At 31.6% G+C, this 16,877-nt stretch overlaps 2 protein-coding genes across 3 annotated transcripts; one reads left to right on the forward strand and one right to left on the reverse strand.

Annotated features, from left to right (window-relative positions):
- The first annotated feature begins 11,190 nt into the window (after positions 1–11,190).
- On the forward strand, positions 11,191–12,214 carry LOC109240751. Its single transcript, XM_019407428.1, has one exon. It carries the CDS (start codon positions 11,377–11,379, stop codon positions 12,010–12,012), a length of 636 nt encoding a protein of 211 aa, XP_019262973.1. The 5' UTR covers positions 11,191–11,376; the 3' UTR covers positions 12,013–12,214.
- A 233-nt stretch (positions 12,215–12,447) lies between these two features.
- Positions 12,448–15,422, reverse strand: LOC109240750 (pentatricopeptide repeat-containing protein At5g46100). 2 transcript variants are annotated; one of them, XM_019407426.1, is made up of 2 exons: positions 15,176–15,422; positions 12,448–14,272 (listed from the first exon to the last, which is right to left on the reverse strand). In XM_019407426.1, the coding sequence occupies exon 2, from the start codon at positions 14,109–14,111 to the stop codon at positions 12,672–12,674; it is 1,440 nt and encodes a 479-aa protein (XP_019262971.1). In that variant the 5' UTR covers positions 14,112–14,272; positions 15,176–15,422; the 3' UTR covers positions 12,448–12,671. The 2 variants fall into 2 exon arrangements, with proteins under 2 accessions (XP_019262971.1, XP_019262972.1); XM_019407427.1 differs by lacking the exon at positions 15,176–15,422 and adding an exon at positions 14,500–14,581.
- Between the last annotated feature and the right edge of the window lie 1,455 nt (positions 15,423–16,877).

Genomic DNA, 16,877 nt, shown 5'->3' on the forward strand with positions numbered 1-16,877 from the left:
TTATATTTGTGATGATAAACATGAATCAGCGACAAATCAGTTTCTTACACAAATCTTCTTAATATCCTATTAATGGTTGAAAAGAAATTTTAAATTATATAAAAATAGGCTAAATTAGGTAAGAAAAAAAGATAGGCTACAATTGGTTGGGGAATTACCCCATCTGTACGTACCCGTAATTGTTTCGAGTATATTATTCCTTGTATTTCATGCGATGAAACATAGGTCAATCCTACGATCAGACTTTTGTCCTCCTTTTTTTTTTGTGCTAAAATTCGTGATGAGTAGTAACTTTATTCATATAAATTTTTCCTCGCTTTAAACCACAGAATTCTTGCCTCCAACCAGTGAACAAATACCTAACCCATAAGGGTCCAGTCAAGCTTCTTAATTCTGTATGTTTAAACATTGTAAAGTTCACAGAATTAAACACCAATTATTCCTATTATATATGGTGTTTAATAGACAATATAATGACCTTATCTACTCGTGGACCTCATTTTTCACTTTTCTTCTTCTTTTTTCTATGATGTTGCACCACCTTTAAAATTTGTGATATCAAACGTCTACCATTATATCTAAATAATGTCGAAGTTTTATTAATAAATTCTGTAAAGGTCTTTGGACACGGAACATAACTAGTATTTTTTTCTGAAATATTTAGTTAGCTACTGTCACTTTTAGAGTCTTATTGATGTCTTTTAAAATGCTCAATTTTGTTGATTTGCTGGTCAAAATTAGATTAGTTGGTCCCTCGTAATTATCAAACATGACATTTAACCACTACGTTTGAACTGATGTTTTTTGACTTTGCTGCAGATTTAGACCAAAATTTGTTGGAGATAAGTATAAAAATGTCTTGTTTAATTCGCGAAAGTAATTCTTTATTTAATAGTGGGTACTGGAGCTTTTCTTTGTGCTATACAAAGAAGAAAATGTTATGTCGTTGAGCTAATTAGTTGATTAGATTCAATTTCATTTCAGGAGTTGATATTGCCATTGAAGTACATTGCATATAATTTTCACGTCATTCCACTATTATTTTGCAAAACAATTACCCAAAATTATTTAACAAATAAAAGGAGAAACACAAATGGAACACACGACGGCAAAAAGTAAACTATTTAACGTGGTGACATGAATTTACAGTAGTTAATCATTTAGAAAAGCGAACATGAAAACCAAGAGAGGTCACATTCAAAGCCCAATTTCTAGTAATTGGGCCGTTCATTTGACCCCATATGTGGGTCAAAATAGCACGTTATAGCCAGTTTTCGGACTGGTCATTCAAAAATAGCCAGCGTTTACCAAGTCAATGAGAAATAGTCACTATTTTGCTGCAGCAGAGACTGGTCCAGCATAATATACTGGAGTCGGTGCACCTGTGTATGAACTCCAGCATATTATGCTGGACCGGTATACTTTGCTGGCTCCAGTATAATATACTGGAGACTGGAGCATCGGTGCTCCAAACTCCAGTATATTATGCTGGACTGATATACTTGCTGGAACTCCAGTATATTATGCTGGAGTTCTAGTGTAGTTATGCTGGAACTCCATCATATTATGTTGGAGTTCCAGCATACTTATCTTGGAACTCCAGTATAATATCTGGAGTTCAAGTATACTTATGCTGGAACTCCAGCATAATATACTGGCGTATTTTTTCGGGTTTTGAACAGTGTTTTCGCTCAGATTTATCTTTACATGAAAAGTGGCTAAATTTCAATTACTTTTGAAACTGGGCTATTTTTGAACGACCAGTTGTAAATCTGGCTATTTTTTAATTTCTCCCCATATGTGATACGGGCTTAAACTAGGAACTCTCATTCTTTAGGAATCTTTACATAAATAGCTGGTCATATTCATTGTTTACTTTTCTAGCAGTATACATAGATTATACACATATAAAACATAAATAATACATAATTATACTTTCTTGGCTATTTTTTAGTTTAAGAGGTAGGGTGTGGGGATGTTCGGGTTAATTCTTCCATTCTTTATGACCATGCGTTGATTGATTCAAGAAAACTAATCTGGAAAATCCATGGGGGTGTGTGTACGAGCAGTGTAGAATTAAGGAAGATCCAACCAACGTTTAAGTTCGTAACCTCTCGACTGTGCTTCTTACATGTTTGAGGTCGATATATACATATACATGTGTGCGTGTGTGCCCTTAGTAGTATCCAATTAAAGAAAATTTGCATAATAAGTGAAAAATCTCAAGACATTATGTTAAGGGATTAAGCTCTCAGTTGTGCTTACATGTTTGAGTTCTATTAAAGACTTGAATCCTCTTCAATTCACAAATATAAAATCCTCCTGTTAACTCACCGAGAAGCAATCAAATGAAAAGAAACAGGACAAAACCTTAGGCAGGTCTGTGTGAGATGGCTAAAAGAGCAAAACGTTTTCCCAAATAAAGTGTTCGCTTTCTATGTTGTTGATCGGAGAGTATGCCCAATTTTATTCCTAAAAGTCTTAAAGTTACGTGAAAATCCTAAGCTTTTGGTATAGTTAAATTTGTAATTTATAACAAAATCAAATATTTTTCAAGCACGTATGCTCTAACTATTTTTACTATACATATTCTGTTAAAAAATGTCATAGAATACACTTGCGAGAATCTAGTTCATAAATAAATAAAGAAAGAAAAAAGGTTGGGCCAGACTGCAGTAGTACCAGCAAAAGTGTACTGAGTTTTTCCAATTTGGCACTTATCCACAGGTAACCGGAGGTTTTTCTTTTGGTTGGGGACGGACAAAAATTTCTTTTCGAGCTCTCTACTAAATGCGGCTTCATACCCAAGGTTCAAATTCGACACTTTTAATATTTACTATTCTACCACAACCTCTAATAACTTAATAGGAGGTGATATCTAAGAAATGACGAAAGGCTAAGTAGCGATCCGTTGGGAATAAACTTATGCTCTTATCCCCTTGAATCTGTTGAAACTAACAGGGTTCTAACTTCTAACCCACAGCTTTCTCTAAGGACCTCCAATGACCTAGCTAATGAATTTTTCTGTCCCAATAGGCGTCATATGCTAAGCTACCTATCTTCTATATCTATCTATCTATCTATACTATATTAAAAGCACGAAGGCCCTTAGCGAAATATCGTTCGCCTTTTTTACCCTTTTAAAATAAATGTTACACTAGACAAAATAGTAATTTAATTATTTTCCTAATAATTAGGACTTAAAAATCCGTTGAAATTTGGTTATTAAATCTTTCCTGTTTTGAATTATATACCTAAAACTTAGGACTTTATATCAATTAAATTTTACCTTAAATAAATAGTAAAAAAGTCAACTCTTTCGGAGCATTAATTTTTAACTATCCCTTTCTTCTTCGAAGTCTAAATTGATTCCTCTTTCCTTGTCTTTGTTTTGCAAACATCTACTTACTACTCACTATTATAAATGCAAGAAGATGTTATGCCAAATAATGATCAATAAATTTATCCTTTGAAGATAAATTAACATTAGACAAATTATTATTTTAATACTTTAAAATTAACTCTAAGTTTTGACTATTAAATTTATTCTTGTTTGAACAATGCACGAACTCATATATTAAGGTACTTAAAGTACATCACAAAAATATCTAACTAAGTTTAGCTTTAGATAAATTAATATTAACTAAAACACAAATGGTTTTAGAATTTTTCATGTTATAAATGTTAGGATAAAATTATTGTTACATATAAATATTTAAAGCTTGGACGAGCTGATGTGAATTTGAATAAAAAAAATTATTTCTTTTAAGGTTGAGAACAAATAATTAATTTCTATATTAATTAACTAATTATCAATTAAAAGTATCCAATTCAATTTCTTTCAAATTCATTATAAATGTAAATTTATTTTTCAAGTTGAGAAAACTCTTAACCTATATAAATTTATTTTTATAAAAAGAGCAGTGATAATGGACGATATCAAAAATAAGAAAAATAGTTACTTTGTAGTATTAAAAGTCAAATTAATAAAAATACAAATTTGAATCAATAATGATAAAATAGCAGTAGACAAATTCTAAATTGAATTAATTTTGTAATTAACTTTTGTTTCTGTTCACATTCATTTCAACACATGAAGCTCCCTATATTTTTTATAAATTAAATTATTTTGGTAAAATATTAACTCAACATTAATCATTTTTAGACTAAGCATCACTACCTATGGATTTTTTCCTATGATATAGGGCAACCTTTTTATTTTCAAATCTAAATAACAAAAGATTTATCTTTTTAATTTATTTTATTTGAAAAGTATTTTTGTGATTTACGTATTTTTAATATTAGGCAAAAAATAATAATTTTGAAATCACAATAAGGTATCTGAGGACTTTTGTGGAGCGAGCCTTTTTTCATTAAGTTAGCTAAATGAGATTAACATTCATTATTTTCAAGAACTTACCATTTTTAAACTTCTGTTTTATAACTCAAACACATTATGTGATTTTTTCGAATTGTGTACCCCTTGATATAAGTACAAGCGCAAAGCGCGTACCCTAAGACTAGTATTATTAAAAGGAGAGAACAAAATCCTCTCCTTAAGCCAAGTGGCACCCTAAAAAAATAGCCACATGGCATAATTAGTTACTAATTAGTTATTTAGTTAAAAGGAAAGCCCTTTCCTTAAGCCAAGTGGCAGCCTAGAAAAAAGCCACATGGCATAAGTAGTTAATAATTAGTTATTAGTTATTGTTTTTGAATTTAAATATATATAAAATAATAAAATAAAATATTTGATACTAAAACCGAAAATTAAAAAAAAACGTCCATTCAAATTGGATAGTTCAAGTTGGATTTTTTAAAGTGTTTTAAAATACAAAAAATAAAAAACAGCCTATTCAAAATTTCTTTGTCTTTAAAATATTTTTTGTTGTTTTTTTTAAATAAAAATTTTATTTATTTAAAAAATATTATTGAGAATAATAGAATAAAATATAAAACATAAAAATATGTATCTTCTATTATATTTTAAAAAGAAAGTAGCATCTATATCTAGGAGAGAAAAAAGCCCTCTCCTTAAGCTAAGTGGCAGCCTAGAAAAATCCACATGGCATAAGTAGTTAATAATTAGTTATTGGTTATTATTTTTAAATTTAAATATATATAAATAGTAAAATAAAATATATTATAATGAAAAACGAAAATTAAAAAAAAAAATTTCATTCAAATTGCAGAGTAGTTTCAAGTTGGAGTTTTTAAATTGTTTTCAAATAAAATTGACTGAAAAGGGGGGCAAAGAGATATTCGCCTTTGACTTCTTCTCCGCCTACTGACTGCTACTCGGCTAGATGCTCCTATTTCTTATTCGTAAATCGTAGATTAAGATGTTATTAGGTAAGGAAAGTCAGTCCTTTCATTCCTTCCTGAGAATAGATCCCCAATAGCTCGCAGATGAGGAATTCTTCCGCTACAACCCTTAGGTAAAATTACAAAAAATAAAAAATTGCCAATTCAAAATTTCTTTGTTTTTTTTATAATAATTTTTGTTTTTCTTTTTAAAAATAAAACGTTTATTTATTCAGAAAATATTATTAAAAATAATAGAATAAACTATAAAATATAAAAATATATGTCTTCTGTTATATTATAAAAAGAAAGTAGCATACAAAATTTTTAATAAAGTAATATGCTAATAAAAGTCTTTATTAACAATGTAATAATACTAAATATTGGATGATATAATATATAAAAATACAGAACAAAAAAGTTATTCAATGCATGTATAAGTCTCTCTAATTTAATAGCGATTTTATTCAACAAAGTAATATACTAATAAAAATATTTAACAAAGTAATATGCTAATAAAAATTTCTATTAACAATGTAAAAATACTAAATATTGGATAAGTATAATAAAGAAAAATATAGAACAAAAAAAGTTATTCAATAACTATACAAGTCTCTTTAATTTAGTAGAGATTTTATTCATTGAAATTCAGACAATATTATTGAAAACATTAGAATAAAATTTTAAAAATAAAAAAAATATTTCAAGAGTAGTAAAACATATATCTTCTATTAAATTATAAAAAATAGTATACAAAAATATTAAACAAAGTAATATGCTAGCAAAATTTTCTATTAGCAATGAAATTATATTAAATATTGGATAATATATTAAAGAAAAATACATAACAAAAAAGTTATTCGATGACTATATAAGTCTCTTTAATTCAATAGAGATTTTATTCAATATAATTCAGATTATATTATTGACAACAACATAATAAAATTTAAAATAAAAAATATTTCAAGATTAATAAAATATATATCTTCTCTTATATTACAAAAAGAAAGCGCGCAGACAAAAATATTAAACAAAGTAATTTGCTAATAATTTTTTTTATTAACAAGGTAAAAGTACTAAGCATTGGATAATAGAATAAAGAAAATATAGAACAAAAAAATGATTCAATGACTATATAAGTCCCTTTAGTTTTATGGAGATTTTATGAGTTTTTAGTCAAACTTGTCCCTTATCTTTGGGTTTAGGTCTATATTTATCCCTAAAATATGCACATGAGCACATATTGTCCTTTAAATTTACAAAAGTTATGCAAATATAGTCTACTTAACAGAAGTAAACAAACACACCCGAAAACTAACGGTCCTTCCCTAACTAGGTAAACAATAATTTTCCATTGTGAACTTTTCTTCCCCGTTGCACTTCCTCAATCTGCCTCTATGGGGAGAATCCGTACGAGTTCATGAGACTACTCGCTGGCTTCACCTTGCAAGTCATTTTTGTTGGATTATTTTCAGACTTCCATGGTGGACTCCCGCTTTAAAATATAGTCCCCACTAACTGGAATATGATTTGTACAAAACTCTCTGGAGCTCACCACCATCTTAATTGAAAGCTGCTTCTTGTGGTTTTGTCCAGCTCCTATTCAACTTATTTCAAAGATAATCTTATTAAATTTTTCTAGAAAAGATATGTTGAATTCTAATTAATAATATGCATCTGCATCTTGCGTATAAGTAAGAGAAGGCTCAGTCGAAAGGTATTTAGACAGCGATGCAGCTGGCAGATAAGGGTTGAGCTTTGGAAGGATCCTCATCTTGGAAAGATATTAAATGCAAAGAATGATGATAAACTCAACGTTGGAACAAGGCTTTGAGGGCATGATGTCATGTGGCTATGCCTCCCGAAGCTTGAGTCCGCTCCCACTAGGGAAAAAGGAGTTGGCCTGTTAGTTTTTGGGTGAATTCACAAACGTAAGGACCGTTAGTTTTTGGGTGTGTATGTTTACTTTTGTTAAGTAGACTATATCTGCTCAACTTTTGTAAACTTAAACACAATATGTGCTCATGTGCATATTTAAGGGATAAATATAGTCCTCACCCCAAAGNACGGCGGTTAGAGTAACTTTAAGTAGTTGTATTTATGCTTGTGAAGGTGAATGGGTGGCCGAAGGCAATGGAAAGAGGAAGAGAAGAAGAGGGGAGGGGGGGGGCGGTAGGTTGAGGGGGAGAAAAGGGGGATTTAATCCCAAATTATTGTGGATTTTAACTTTTAAAACGATTTTGATTAAACATAGGCTAAAATTGTACCTCTGTTATCTATCTATCTATCTATTTATCTATATCTATATATATCTATCTATCTATCTATATTATTATAAAAGCATAAATACAATGTCGATTTACAAAAATAACCTTATAATATTAAGCATAATAACTTATAGTAAAAGGACATATTCGAAATTTTAGATATTAGCTTTATAATCCTATTAGTTTTAGGACATAAGTACTGCTATGAATCCTAGAAAAGCATGAAAAAGTAATACTTACCGTTAAAAGTTCATAAGCATTCTACAATTTAAACTTCAAAAGAGATGATGAAAACTAGAAGGACTTTTTCGTTGCTTGGCATATAATCACTATTCACATATTTATTTTAGAAATTGTGCTATACATATATGTAATATCTAGATTTTGTGTAAATATCTTACATTCGCCACCCCAAAAATATGGACATGCATATATCATTGATTAATCTATCTATATCTATATCTATATCTATATCTATATCTATCTATATCTATATATATCTATATCTATATTATTATAAAAGCATGTATACAATGTCAGTTTACAAAAATAACCTTATAATATTAAGCATAATAACTCATAATAAAAGGATATAATCGAAATTCTAGATATTAGCCTTATAATCCTATTAGTTTTAGGACATAAACTATATGTTAGGAATCCTGCATGATTACTTTTAGGAATCATATTAACATAATTACTTTCAGGCAAAGACATATAATACTACATGTTAGCATGTATACCTAATATCTTTAGGAACACGTTATGTTTTCTATTAATATAATTACTTTCGGGGTAGAGACGTGTTTTTAGTCATATAATCCTATTACTTTTAGGATATACTTCTTAAAAATTTCTATTACTAATTTAATTTAAAAACGTATTATAATGTCCTATTACTAATTTAATTTGAGAATGTATTATATTGTCCGAATCGATTTAGAAAAAAAGGAGAGCATAAATTATGATAAAAGCACAAATATAATATTAATAGACCATAATAGCCTTAAAATATTAAATGGAAGAACTCATAGGAAAAGAACATAACTGCAATAACCTATTTTCTGGACTAATTTGAAAATGTGTTATATTGTCCAAATCGATTTAGAAAAAGGAAATCTTATATTATTATAAAGGCACAAATACATTATTAATAGACCAAAATAGCCCTAAAATATTAAATGAAAGAACTCATAGGTAAAGGACATAACTGCAATAACCTAATTCTTGGACTACAATACCTTCTATGCTAACTTTTAATATTCAAAATTTTAAAATTAAAAAAAATTATCTATTAAATTCTTATTTAAAAATATGTAGGAAGGTTTAATAAAATCAATTTTTTTAATAATCCTCCATATTGGCAATACATTACCACTCCATAATGTCCAATACCAAAAAATAATAAAAGTAATATTAATTGGGCTGCATAAAGAGTTGAAATTGAGGAAAATAATATCCCCACGATAATATATTTTTATATTATATTTGAATTGTTTTCCTACTCAAATAACCATCACAAATATATATCAAAGCAGAGCAATGATGCTAAATTTATAAAGAAAGCAAAATTGATAATATGGGATGAAGCACTTATAACTAAGTGTCAAACGATCGAAACAACTGCCCAGAGTTCTAGAGATATATTGGATGTTAATGGACCGTTTGGTGAAAAAATTAATGATTTGGGAGGTGATTTCTATCAAGTACTACCAGTAGTTCCAAAATCGACAAAAACAAAGACTGTAAAAGCTAGCTCGCCAAAGTAATACTTCTGGCCTCAAATAAAAAAGATTCAACTGACAAGAAATATAAAGTAAGAACAGATCCGGCATTTAGTGTCTTCTTGCTTCATGTCGGAAACGAAGAAGAGCATCCAATAAAAGATGATTTGGTTCTTCTCGAATACTTGGTTATCAACCCCAATGCTAACAGTAGTGCATTTAGTAAGAGAAATATTTCTATCATTAGATTAAAATGCAATTTGCAAATCGCATGATAGAATTAAAAAGTTATCTTAGCTATCAGAAATAAATATGTTGATCAACTAAATAAAAGGTTGATTGCAAAATTTTATAGTAAAAACAAAATATTTTTCAGTTTTTGACTCAGCAGAGAATGATACCAATAATTACTACCAAGAAGAATACTTAAATACTTTAATATCAAATGGCCTTCTACTATACACATTTGTTGTCAAGTTTAATATTTCTTACGCATGTTAGTGTCACCGTATATATAATAGACTAAGTTATAATTGATCTTCCATTGTATATAGGTTGTTTTTGAAAAATATATGCTCGTCATGCTACTGAAAAACATAGATACGCCGAATAACTTATGTAATAGCACACAGATGGTATATAGAAGTTGTGACAGTAATGTCATACATGCAAAATTATGATACTGGTCAATGTGCTTCTAAGCATATTCTTATCCCTGAATTCAACTTTGGTCTTCCAAAACTAAGGAATATTCTTTTAAATTTGTGTCAAAATAATTTTAGTATGTTTACGTTTTTCAAATATAATAAATAAATCACTAGGACAAACATCCTAATATTAGATTATATTTACCGCAATATATTTTCTTGCACAAACAACTGTATGTTGCACTTTCCAGAGGGATATCAAAATCGGCAACAAGAGTTCTGGTTAAGGTAGAGTAACCAATTAGGAGGAAACATACACACACAAAAATATCGTCCACAAGAAGTGTTCGGTAAGATACCATCACATTAAATACTTTTAAATTATACTTCCTCCGATCCACTTTAAGGTAAATATGGTCAATTATATTGTTAATTAATGATAAAAGGTGAATTCCTTAATATGTGTGAAAGCAACCAAAAAATCACTTAAAGTAGACCGGAGGAAGTACTAACACATTATTATCTAAGTAACATGACAAAATTGATCATTTGTGTGATGTTGTCCTTTTATTTTAAATTCATCTATTATGCTAATATAATAATATTTTTAGGTATTTAGATGATTATTATATTATTATATATAAAATTTCTCTCATTAATTAAATTTTATTGTTCCTTCATATAATTAAATGTTTAAACCATTACGTATCATTATTAACGTGCAACGCACGTTCATAAATACTAGTTATATAAAAGAAAGAAGGCGTCATGTGCTAAGCTAGCAGTAAAAACTTGTACAACCAATGAAACAAAAGCAAATTTGTTTAACTGACTTACGTGTACTTGTGTCATGCTGATACTGCAAGCTAGCCAAACTGAAAGATGACTTTTAAGGAATATCTTACTTAAGTAGTCACCTGAGAAATAAGCAAGAGAAACATGCGTCATCCTCAAACAAACCAACAATATACCAACTCATAAACGCTGCTTGTAAGTTGTGATTAAAACAACAATTTCCAACGGAAGGTTCAGACTTCAGACTTTCTTTTTCTCAATAAAATCAAAAGTTACAATTTTGAGATAAAGTGAAACTTTTAATGATAAAAGAACAAGTAAACGGAGATAATCAGTTAAAAACGGACACCCTGATAAAACATCAATTTCAAAGAATTTGAGTTCCATAACTGTAAAGTAAACTTCATAGGCATTTAAGCACCTTTTTAAAATAAATTTAACTATCTGGAAACTGAAACTCCAAACCTAGATTCCTGGGGGAGAGTTGCTTCTGTTTTTCTTTCTTGCAAGGCATCATTCATTAACCAAGGTGCACTCCATTTTTATCTTCCATCAGTTATAAATACATCTTCAAACAATAAACATTCTAACACAAATTTGAAGAACTGAAAAGAAAATTTAACTAAACCTTTCAAGGGTATGGAGATTAAGGTGGAAAATGAGACATCCCGGAATCTCGATGAAGAGAAATCTCCCCTGCTGCTTGAAAACTCAGCCCTGCCTGAAGTGGAGAAAAACCTGATACAACAGGCAATCAGCCAGACATTTAAAAGCACTGCCCACCTTGCCAATCTTCTGCCTACTGGGTCTGTTCTTGCTTTTCAACTTTTATCACCCATATTCACAAACCAAGGGGAGTGTGACGTGGTTGGCAGATCTTTGACTGCCGCTCTTGTAGCACTTTGTGGACTGTCATGTTTCCTGTTAAGCTTTACTGATAGTTTCAAGGACCAAAAAGGAAATGTTTGCTATGGGTTTGCCACACTGCGAGGCTTGTGGATAATTGATGGATCAGCGACTCCTCCACCAGAAATCGCAGGAAACTACAAGCTGAAATTAATAGATTTCATGCATGCCATCATGTCAATATTGGTTTTTGCGGCTGTTGCGTTGTTTGATCAGAATGTGGTAAATTGTTTCTACCCAACACCTTCATATCAAACACAGGAACTGCTTACAGCTCTGCCAGTGGCAATTGGGGTCATCTGCAGTATGTTGTTTGTGGTGTTTCCTACGCAACGTCATGGCATTGGCTTCCCCCTCACCTCTAACTAATATGTTTGTTCTCCTAGGCTTGTCGCATATGTATCCTCTCTTTATTTTACATTCAGAGTGAGATTCATGCTTTTTATTGGTTTTTCCATTCATGTAACAAAGCAACCAATTTCATGTACTTTGACCCAACTTGCCAGATGAAGCTGTAAATGACTTTAGCAGCGAATGTAGATAAAGAATGCTAGTGTTTGCCTTCATGAAATTTGAAGATAATCTGTAGTTCAGAAAGTCAGAGATCAACAAGTTGCATTTTCAACATGCAAAAGAGTCATGATTCAAAATTTTGGAGGAAGATACTTGAATTAAAAAGTGCACTTAATCATGTAAATGTAATATAATAAGCACTTCATGGAAAACAGGACGCCCAAGAAACCCCATATTCTGGGGCATTCAGGAATAGAGTTTCTGAACACTTACCACTGTGCAATGCGAAGATTGAACTGCAACTTGAACCCTTGAGTTCCAGGTTGCCATGGAATAATCTTAGCTTTGACCAAATAGATAAAAAAGAGCTAATACAACAGACACCCACTATATTATGATTTACCAAAATTGTTCTTAGACGCTGAAGAATGAATAAAACCAGGTTATTTTGGTGCTGACATTCATATGGATTAACAAAGGCATCTACGGTCATAATCAGAAACGTGAACAAGACATCAAGATCCAAAATCCATACATTTATACATCAGGGCAGCCTGTACCGAATCAGCAGCTTCCCTTACCTTCCTTCTATCCCAAAATCCACCCACCACGACCGCCCATGTTTGTTCATCTGGAATGCTTCCATCAATCAACATTTCCTCGACAATACGAGCAGCCTTGTGCACGTCTCCTTTCTTACAGAAATGGTTGACCAGAATCTCAAAAGACTTGTCCTCAACTGAGATGGCTCGGGTGCGCATGCTTAGATATAATTGAAAAGCTCGATTTGGATCATTCACGGCACACAGGCCTCGGACTACTGCATTATGGATCTTCACATGCAAGCTCCAAGTTAATCGGTTTGGAGATATTCCACTAAGAATCATTTCATCAAGATAGTTGGCTGCTTCTTGAAACTTGTTATTCTCACAAAAGCCATTGATAACTTTCCAGTATAACCCTGCATCAGGTTTACATCCCTGAAGTTTCATTCTGTCGAAAACCTCTAAGGCTTCTCCAATTTTACCTTCTCCACAAAGTCCGTGAATTAAGGTACTGTAAGTTATCATATTTGGAACCTTATGTTCATGAATCATTATCTCCAATAGCTCCATTGCATGAGAAGAACGTCCACCCTTACACAGACCGTCCATCAAAGAACTATAAGTGAACACATTGGGCTCAATACCTTTGCTCCTCATGTCCTCAAGCAATCCCATGGCTTCATCCAAGTTATTTGACTGGCAAAATCCATGAATCAAACAAGTATAGGTGACAACAGTAGGGGAACAACCATTTGCTTCCATCTCCGTCAGAAGTTCTTTTGCTTCAGTGGCCTTGCCCAATCTGCAAAGCCCATTAATTAGAGTCCCATACGTATAGGAATCCGGTGTAAATCCGCGATTCGGCATCTCACGAAATATACGAAAAGCAGAATCTATTGTTCCACTGTTCTTGCAGAGAGCTTTAATCAAAATATTAAGCGAAGCAACAGAAGGTGGAATGCCCATCCCCCTCATGTAACGATAAAACCTAAAAGCAGTTTTTAACCGGTTTTCATCAACAAGTACAGAGAACACCGTAATATACGATTTCTGGGTTGGCTCACAATCATATTCCTTCATCTTTTGGAAAACCCTGATCACCTCAAGTGGCTTGTGAACCCGCCCATAGGCTCTATAGATTGAGAGGAATATATCCTCAGTAATTTTACAGCTCTCGCCCTTCATTCTGAAAAGCATTTCCTCCGCTAGATTGAAATGATTTGCAGAAAGCAATCTAGAGATGATGAGACCAAATGTGCTACGATCATGCCGGAAGCCATTAGAGTACTCTGCTGTTGCTGCGTCAAATATAAGAACAGCTTTTTGTACATCTTTTTCTGCTCGAATCAGCTGTTCGACAAGGGTTGTCGTGACTTTTCTAGGCCATTTGATTGCTACCTTGCTGCTCATCACTTCAACACTCCTCTTCAAATGCTGCAATCCCCTTTCCAGAAATATGTGTCTCAAATTTCAGCTAATATCATTAGCTTTTCACTGATTAAAGTTGTAACAACTGCAATGCTTCTTGTCGATCCGATGTATTTGAAGCATCCAATATTGGAGCTGAGAAACTGTAATCCCAATAAAAAATTCATCAGGGTCTAATATCTAACAACATTGTTACCAGCTTAAGAAATGCCAAAAATAACAAGATCTCTAGCAGGCATTGCATCAAACAAGTTGGTGTCAACTGTACAAAAAAAAAATTCAAGCTGAAAATACACTGTTACAGGAATATCCAACTAATGAATTTATTATATCGGAAGCAAAGAAGAGAAATTTTGATTAAAGCTTTAACCTTTTTGATTGATCAGCACAACATAGTGAAGTGGATCAATATTTAAAGGCAGTGCATGCACGAGTGCCTTTAATGTCGATCTGCCATTAACCACAAAGAGTAAGAGATGCGATGGTGAAACTAACAAAGGAGAGCATGAGTGTATTTATGCCAATGCTCAGCAAAAGACAAAGGTATTTTGAATTTTCAGTGTTATAAAACAGAGAAAAGGTGAAAAACAGCAAGCTCTCTGACTTGGGTTGAAAATCTAAAAAAAGTTACTACTATATTTTAGATGCATTCAGTTGGCGATAACGACAACAAAGAAATCATGAGAATTTATCCACAAAACCTCTCTGACTTTCAAGACAGAAATCAAAGGTCAAATTTTAGAAAGTAGCGGTTTTGAGTTTTTCCACTTCCTTTATTTGTTTTCCCTTTTCCACTTACCCCAACTGAACCGTAAGGGACTCACTTAACCCATATGATAGAAATGAGAATATCTGACAATGGCGAATATATCAAGCATTTCGACAAACACCTTCCCTGCATTATTTTCCCAACTTGGCTTCTCTATTTAAATTCTTACATTCACTAAGTGCGACATTCTCATATAAATACATCTTTAACCAGCTTCCAAATTCACAATATCCTCAGAACATATAATCATAGATTCATAGCAGTAATTGAGAATTACCTTCTCTGTTAGTAATGCTCATCGACTATTTATCCTGCCTTGGGGTCGAGACAGCTTCATTCTCTTTTGGTCTTCTCGTCTCCTAATAAGGTCTTCTGATAAATTATGCTGAAAATAATTGTACTAACAAAGGCGGCTGGGTAATATTTTTCCCTTCCAAGTTCCATGCGCTTCATTTTATAATGTACCTATTTTTAGGTGGTCTTACCTATAGAAATTGCAAACTAATCTTGTAAAACATTTACCGCAAAGTAAGAGTGCTTAAGGGAATATTCGTGTAAGTTGGAAAATAATTGGAAAATAATAGTAACTGTTATAAAATAATAAAAGAACAACAACAATATTGCACATAAAGAGGGAGAGAAAATTCTTATTGAATTTTGGGATGAATTACAATGGAATAGAACCCTCTATTTATAGGGAGAGGGTGACTTAGCCAACAAGTAATAAACCCTAGAATCTCTCTAAATATAGACATTCACCATAAATAAAATTCTATTTATAACACTCCCCCTTGAATGTCTATTCAACAGATAATGTGCCTCGTTAAAAACTTAACTAAAATAAAACTCAGTGGGAAAAAATTCTAGAGAAGGAAAAAGAGTACACATATCTAATAATACGCATTTTTGTTGCCTCGTTAAAAACCTTGCAAGGAAAACCCAGTGGGACAAAACCTTGTAAGAGAAAAAGAGTACAACGCGTATTAACTCCCCCTCATGAGAGCATCACTTTCACATCCTTAAGCATTTGCATTCCAATCTTGTGCACCATCTTCAAAAGATCTTTGGTAGATATTTGATAAACAAATCAGTCATATTAACTTGAATGAATATATTGCACCTTGAAATCATCATTCTTGATAGAGATGAATTGTCTTCATATGATCTTGTTGGAATCGTCAGTTCAATATCTTCACATAGGGGTGAAACCTCTTGCTATCATACTATCATGCATATAGTTATAGCAAGATACATTTGTGCACAAATTGCACTAAGGAAGTGGTACTTCATGACCATGAATTTTATATGCTTTAAGCAATTTAAATCCTTCAGGGATTGTTAAGTCATATAAGCCATATAATAGACTTTAGATGCATATCAAGTTTTCATGTCATGCTAGACATATAAGATATCGAAAACTGATTGCACATACCATTGATTTTATACTTTCAAGTGTTTGAACTACATGTTCAAAACTACATGTCTTTCATATGAAACCAATTCTATTCGAATTGTTTCTTCAGACTTAAGATCCTCATATATAAATTTAGCGCTATCATAGATGTCGTCGACAAACATTTTATATCAGTTTCAATATTTTTCATAAAGACATAAATCTCTTCATTCATATTTTCAGGTACCTGAATCTCTCTTGAGATTTTATGAAGTGTTATGTCATGTGATCTTCTAGATCACTTGCCTCCTTTATTATGATCATTTTGATCATTTCCTCATCTTCTTTATCAAGAAGTTTATTTGAAACCGATTTGTCTATATGCTTTAAGCGTACTATGAACTTTGTCCTTCTAGGACTTATTCTAATAGGAGCATTTGTAATGAGAATATAGTTACTTTCTTTGGGCAACAAATGAGTCTGGCATGCTTTGCAATAAATTGCACATGAATTATCCTTTTATGAACTTCAAGTTCATATTATTTTATTCGGGGATCTAGATGTATAAATGATAATTCATTCCATG

The sequence above is a fragment of the Nicotiana attenuata genome, unplaced genomic scaffold, assembly GCF_001879085.1.
Source record: "Nicotiana attenuata strain UT unplaced genomic scaffold, NIATTr2, whole genome shotgun sequence".
NCBI lineage: Eukaryota > Viridiplantae > Streptophyta > Magnoliopsida > Solanales > Solanaceae > Nicotiana > Nicotiana attenuata.

Bases quoted from the DNA above. Each gene is read 5' to 3' on its own strand.
- LOC109240750 (XM_019407426.1), bottom strand. From the start codon at position 14,111: ATGAGCAGCAAGGTAGCAATCAAATGGCCTAGAAAAGTCACGACAACC.
- LOC109240751 (XM_019407428.1), top strand. From the start codon at position 11,377: ATGGAGATTAAGGTGGAAAATGAGACATCCCGGAATCTCGATGAAGAG.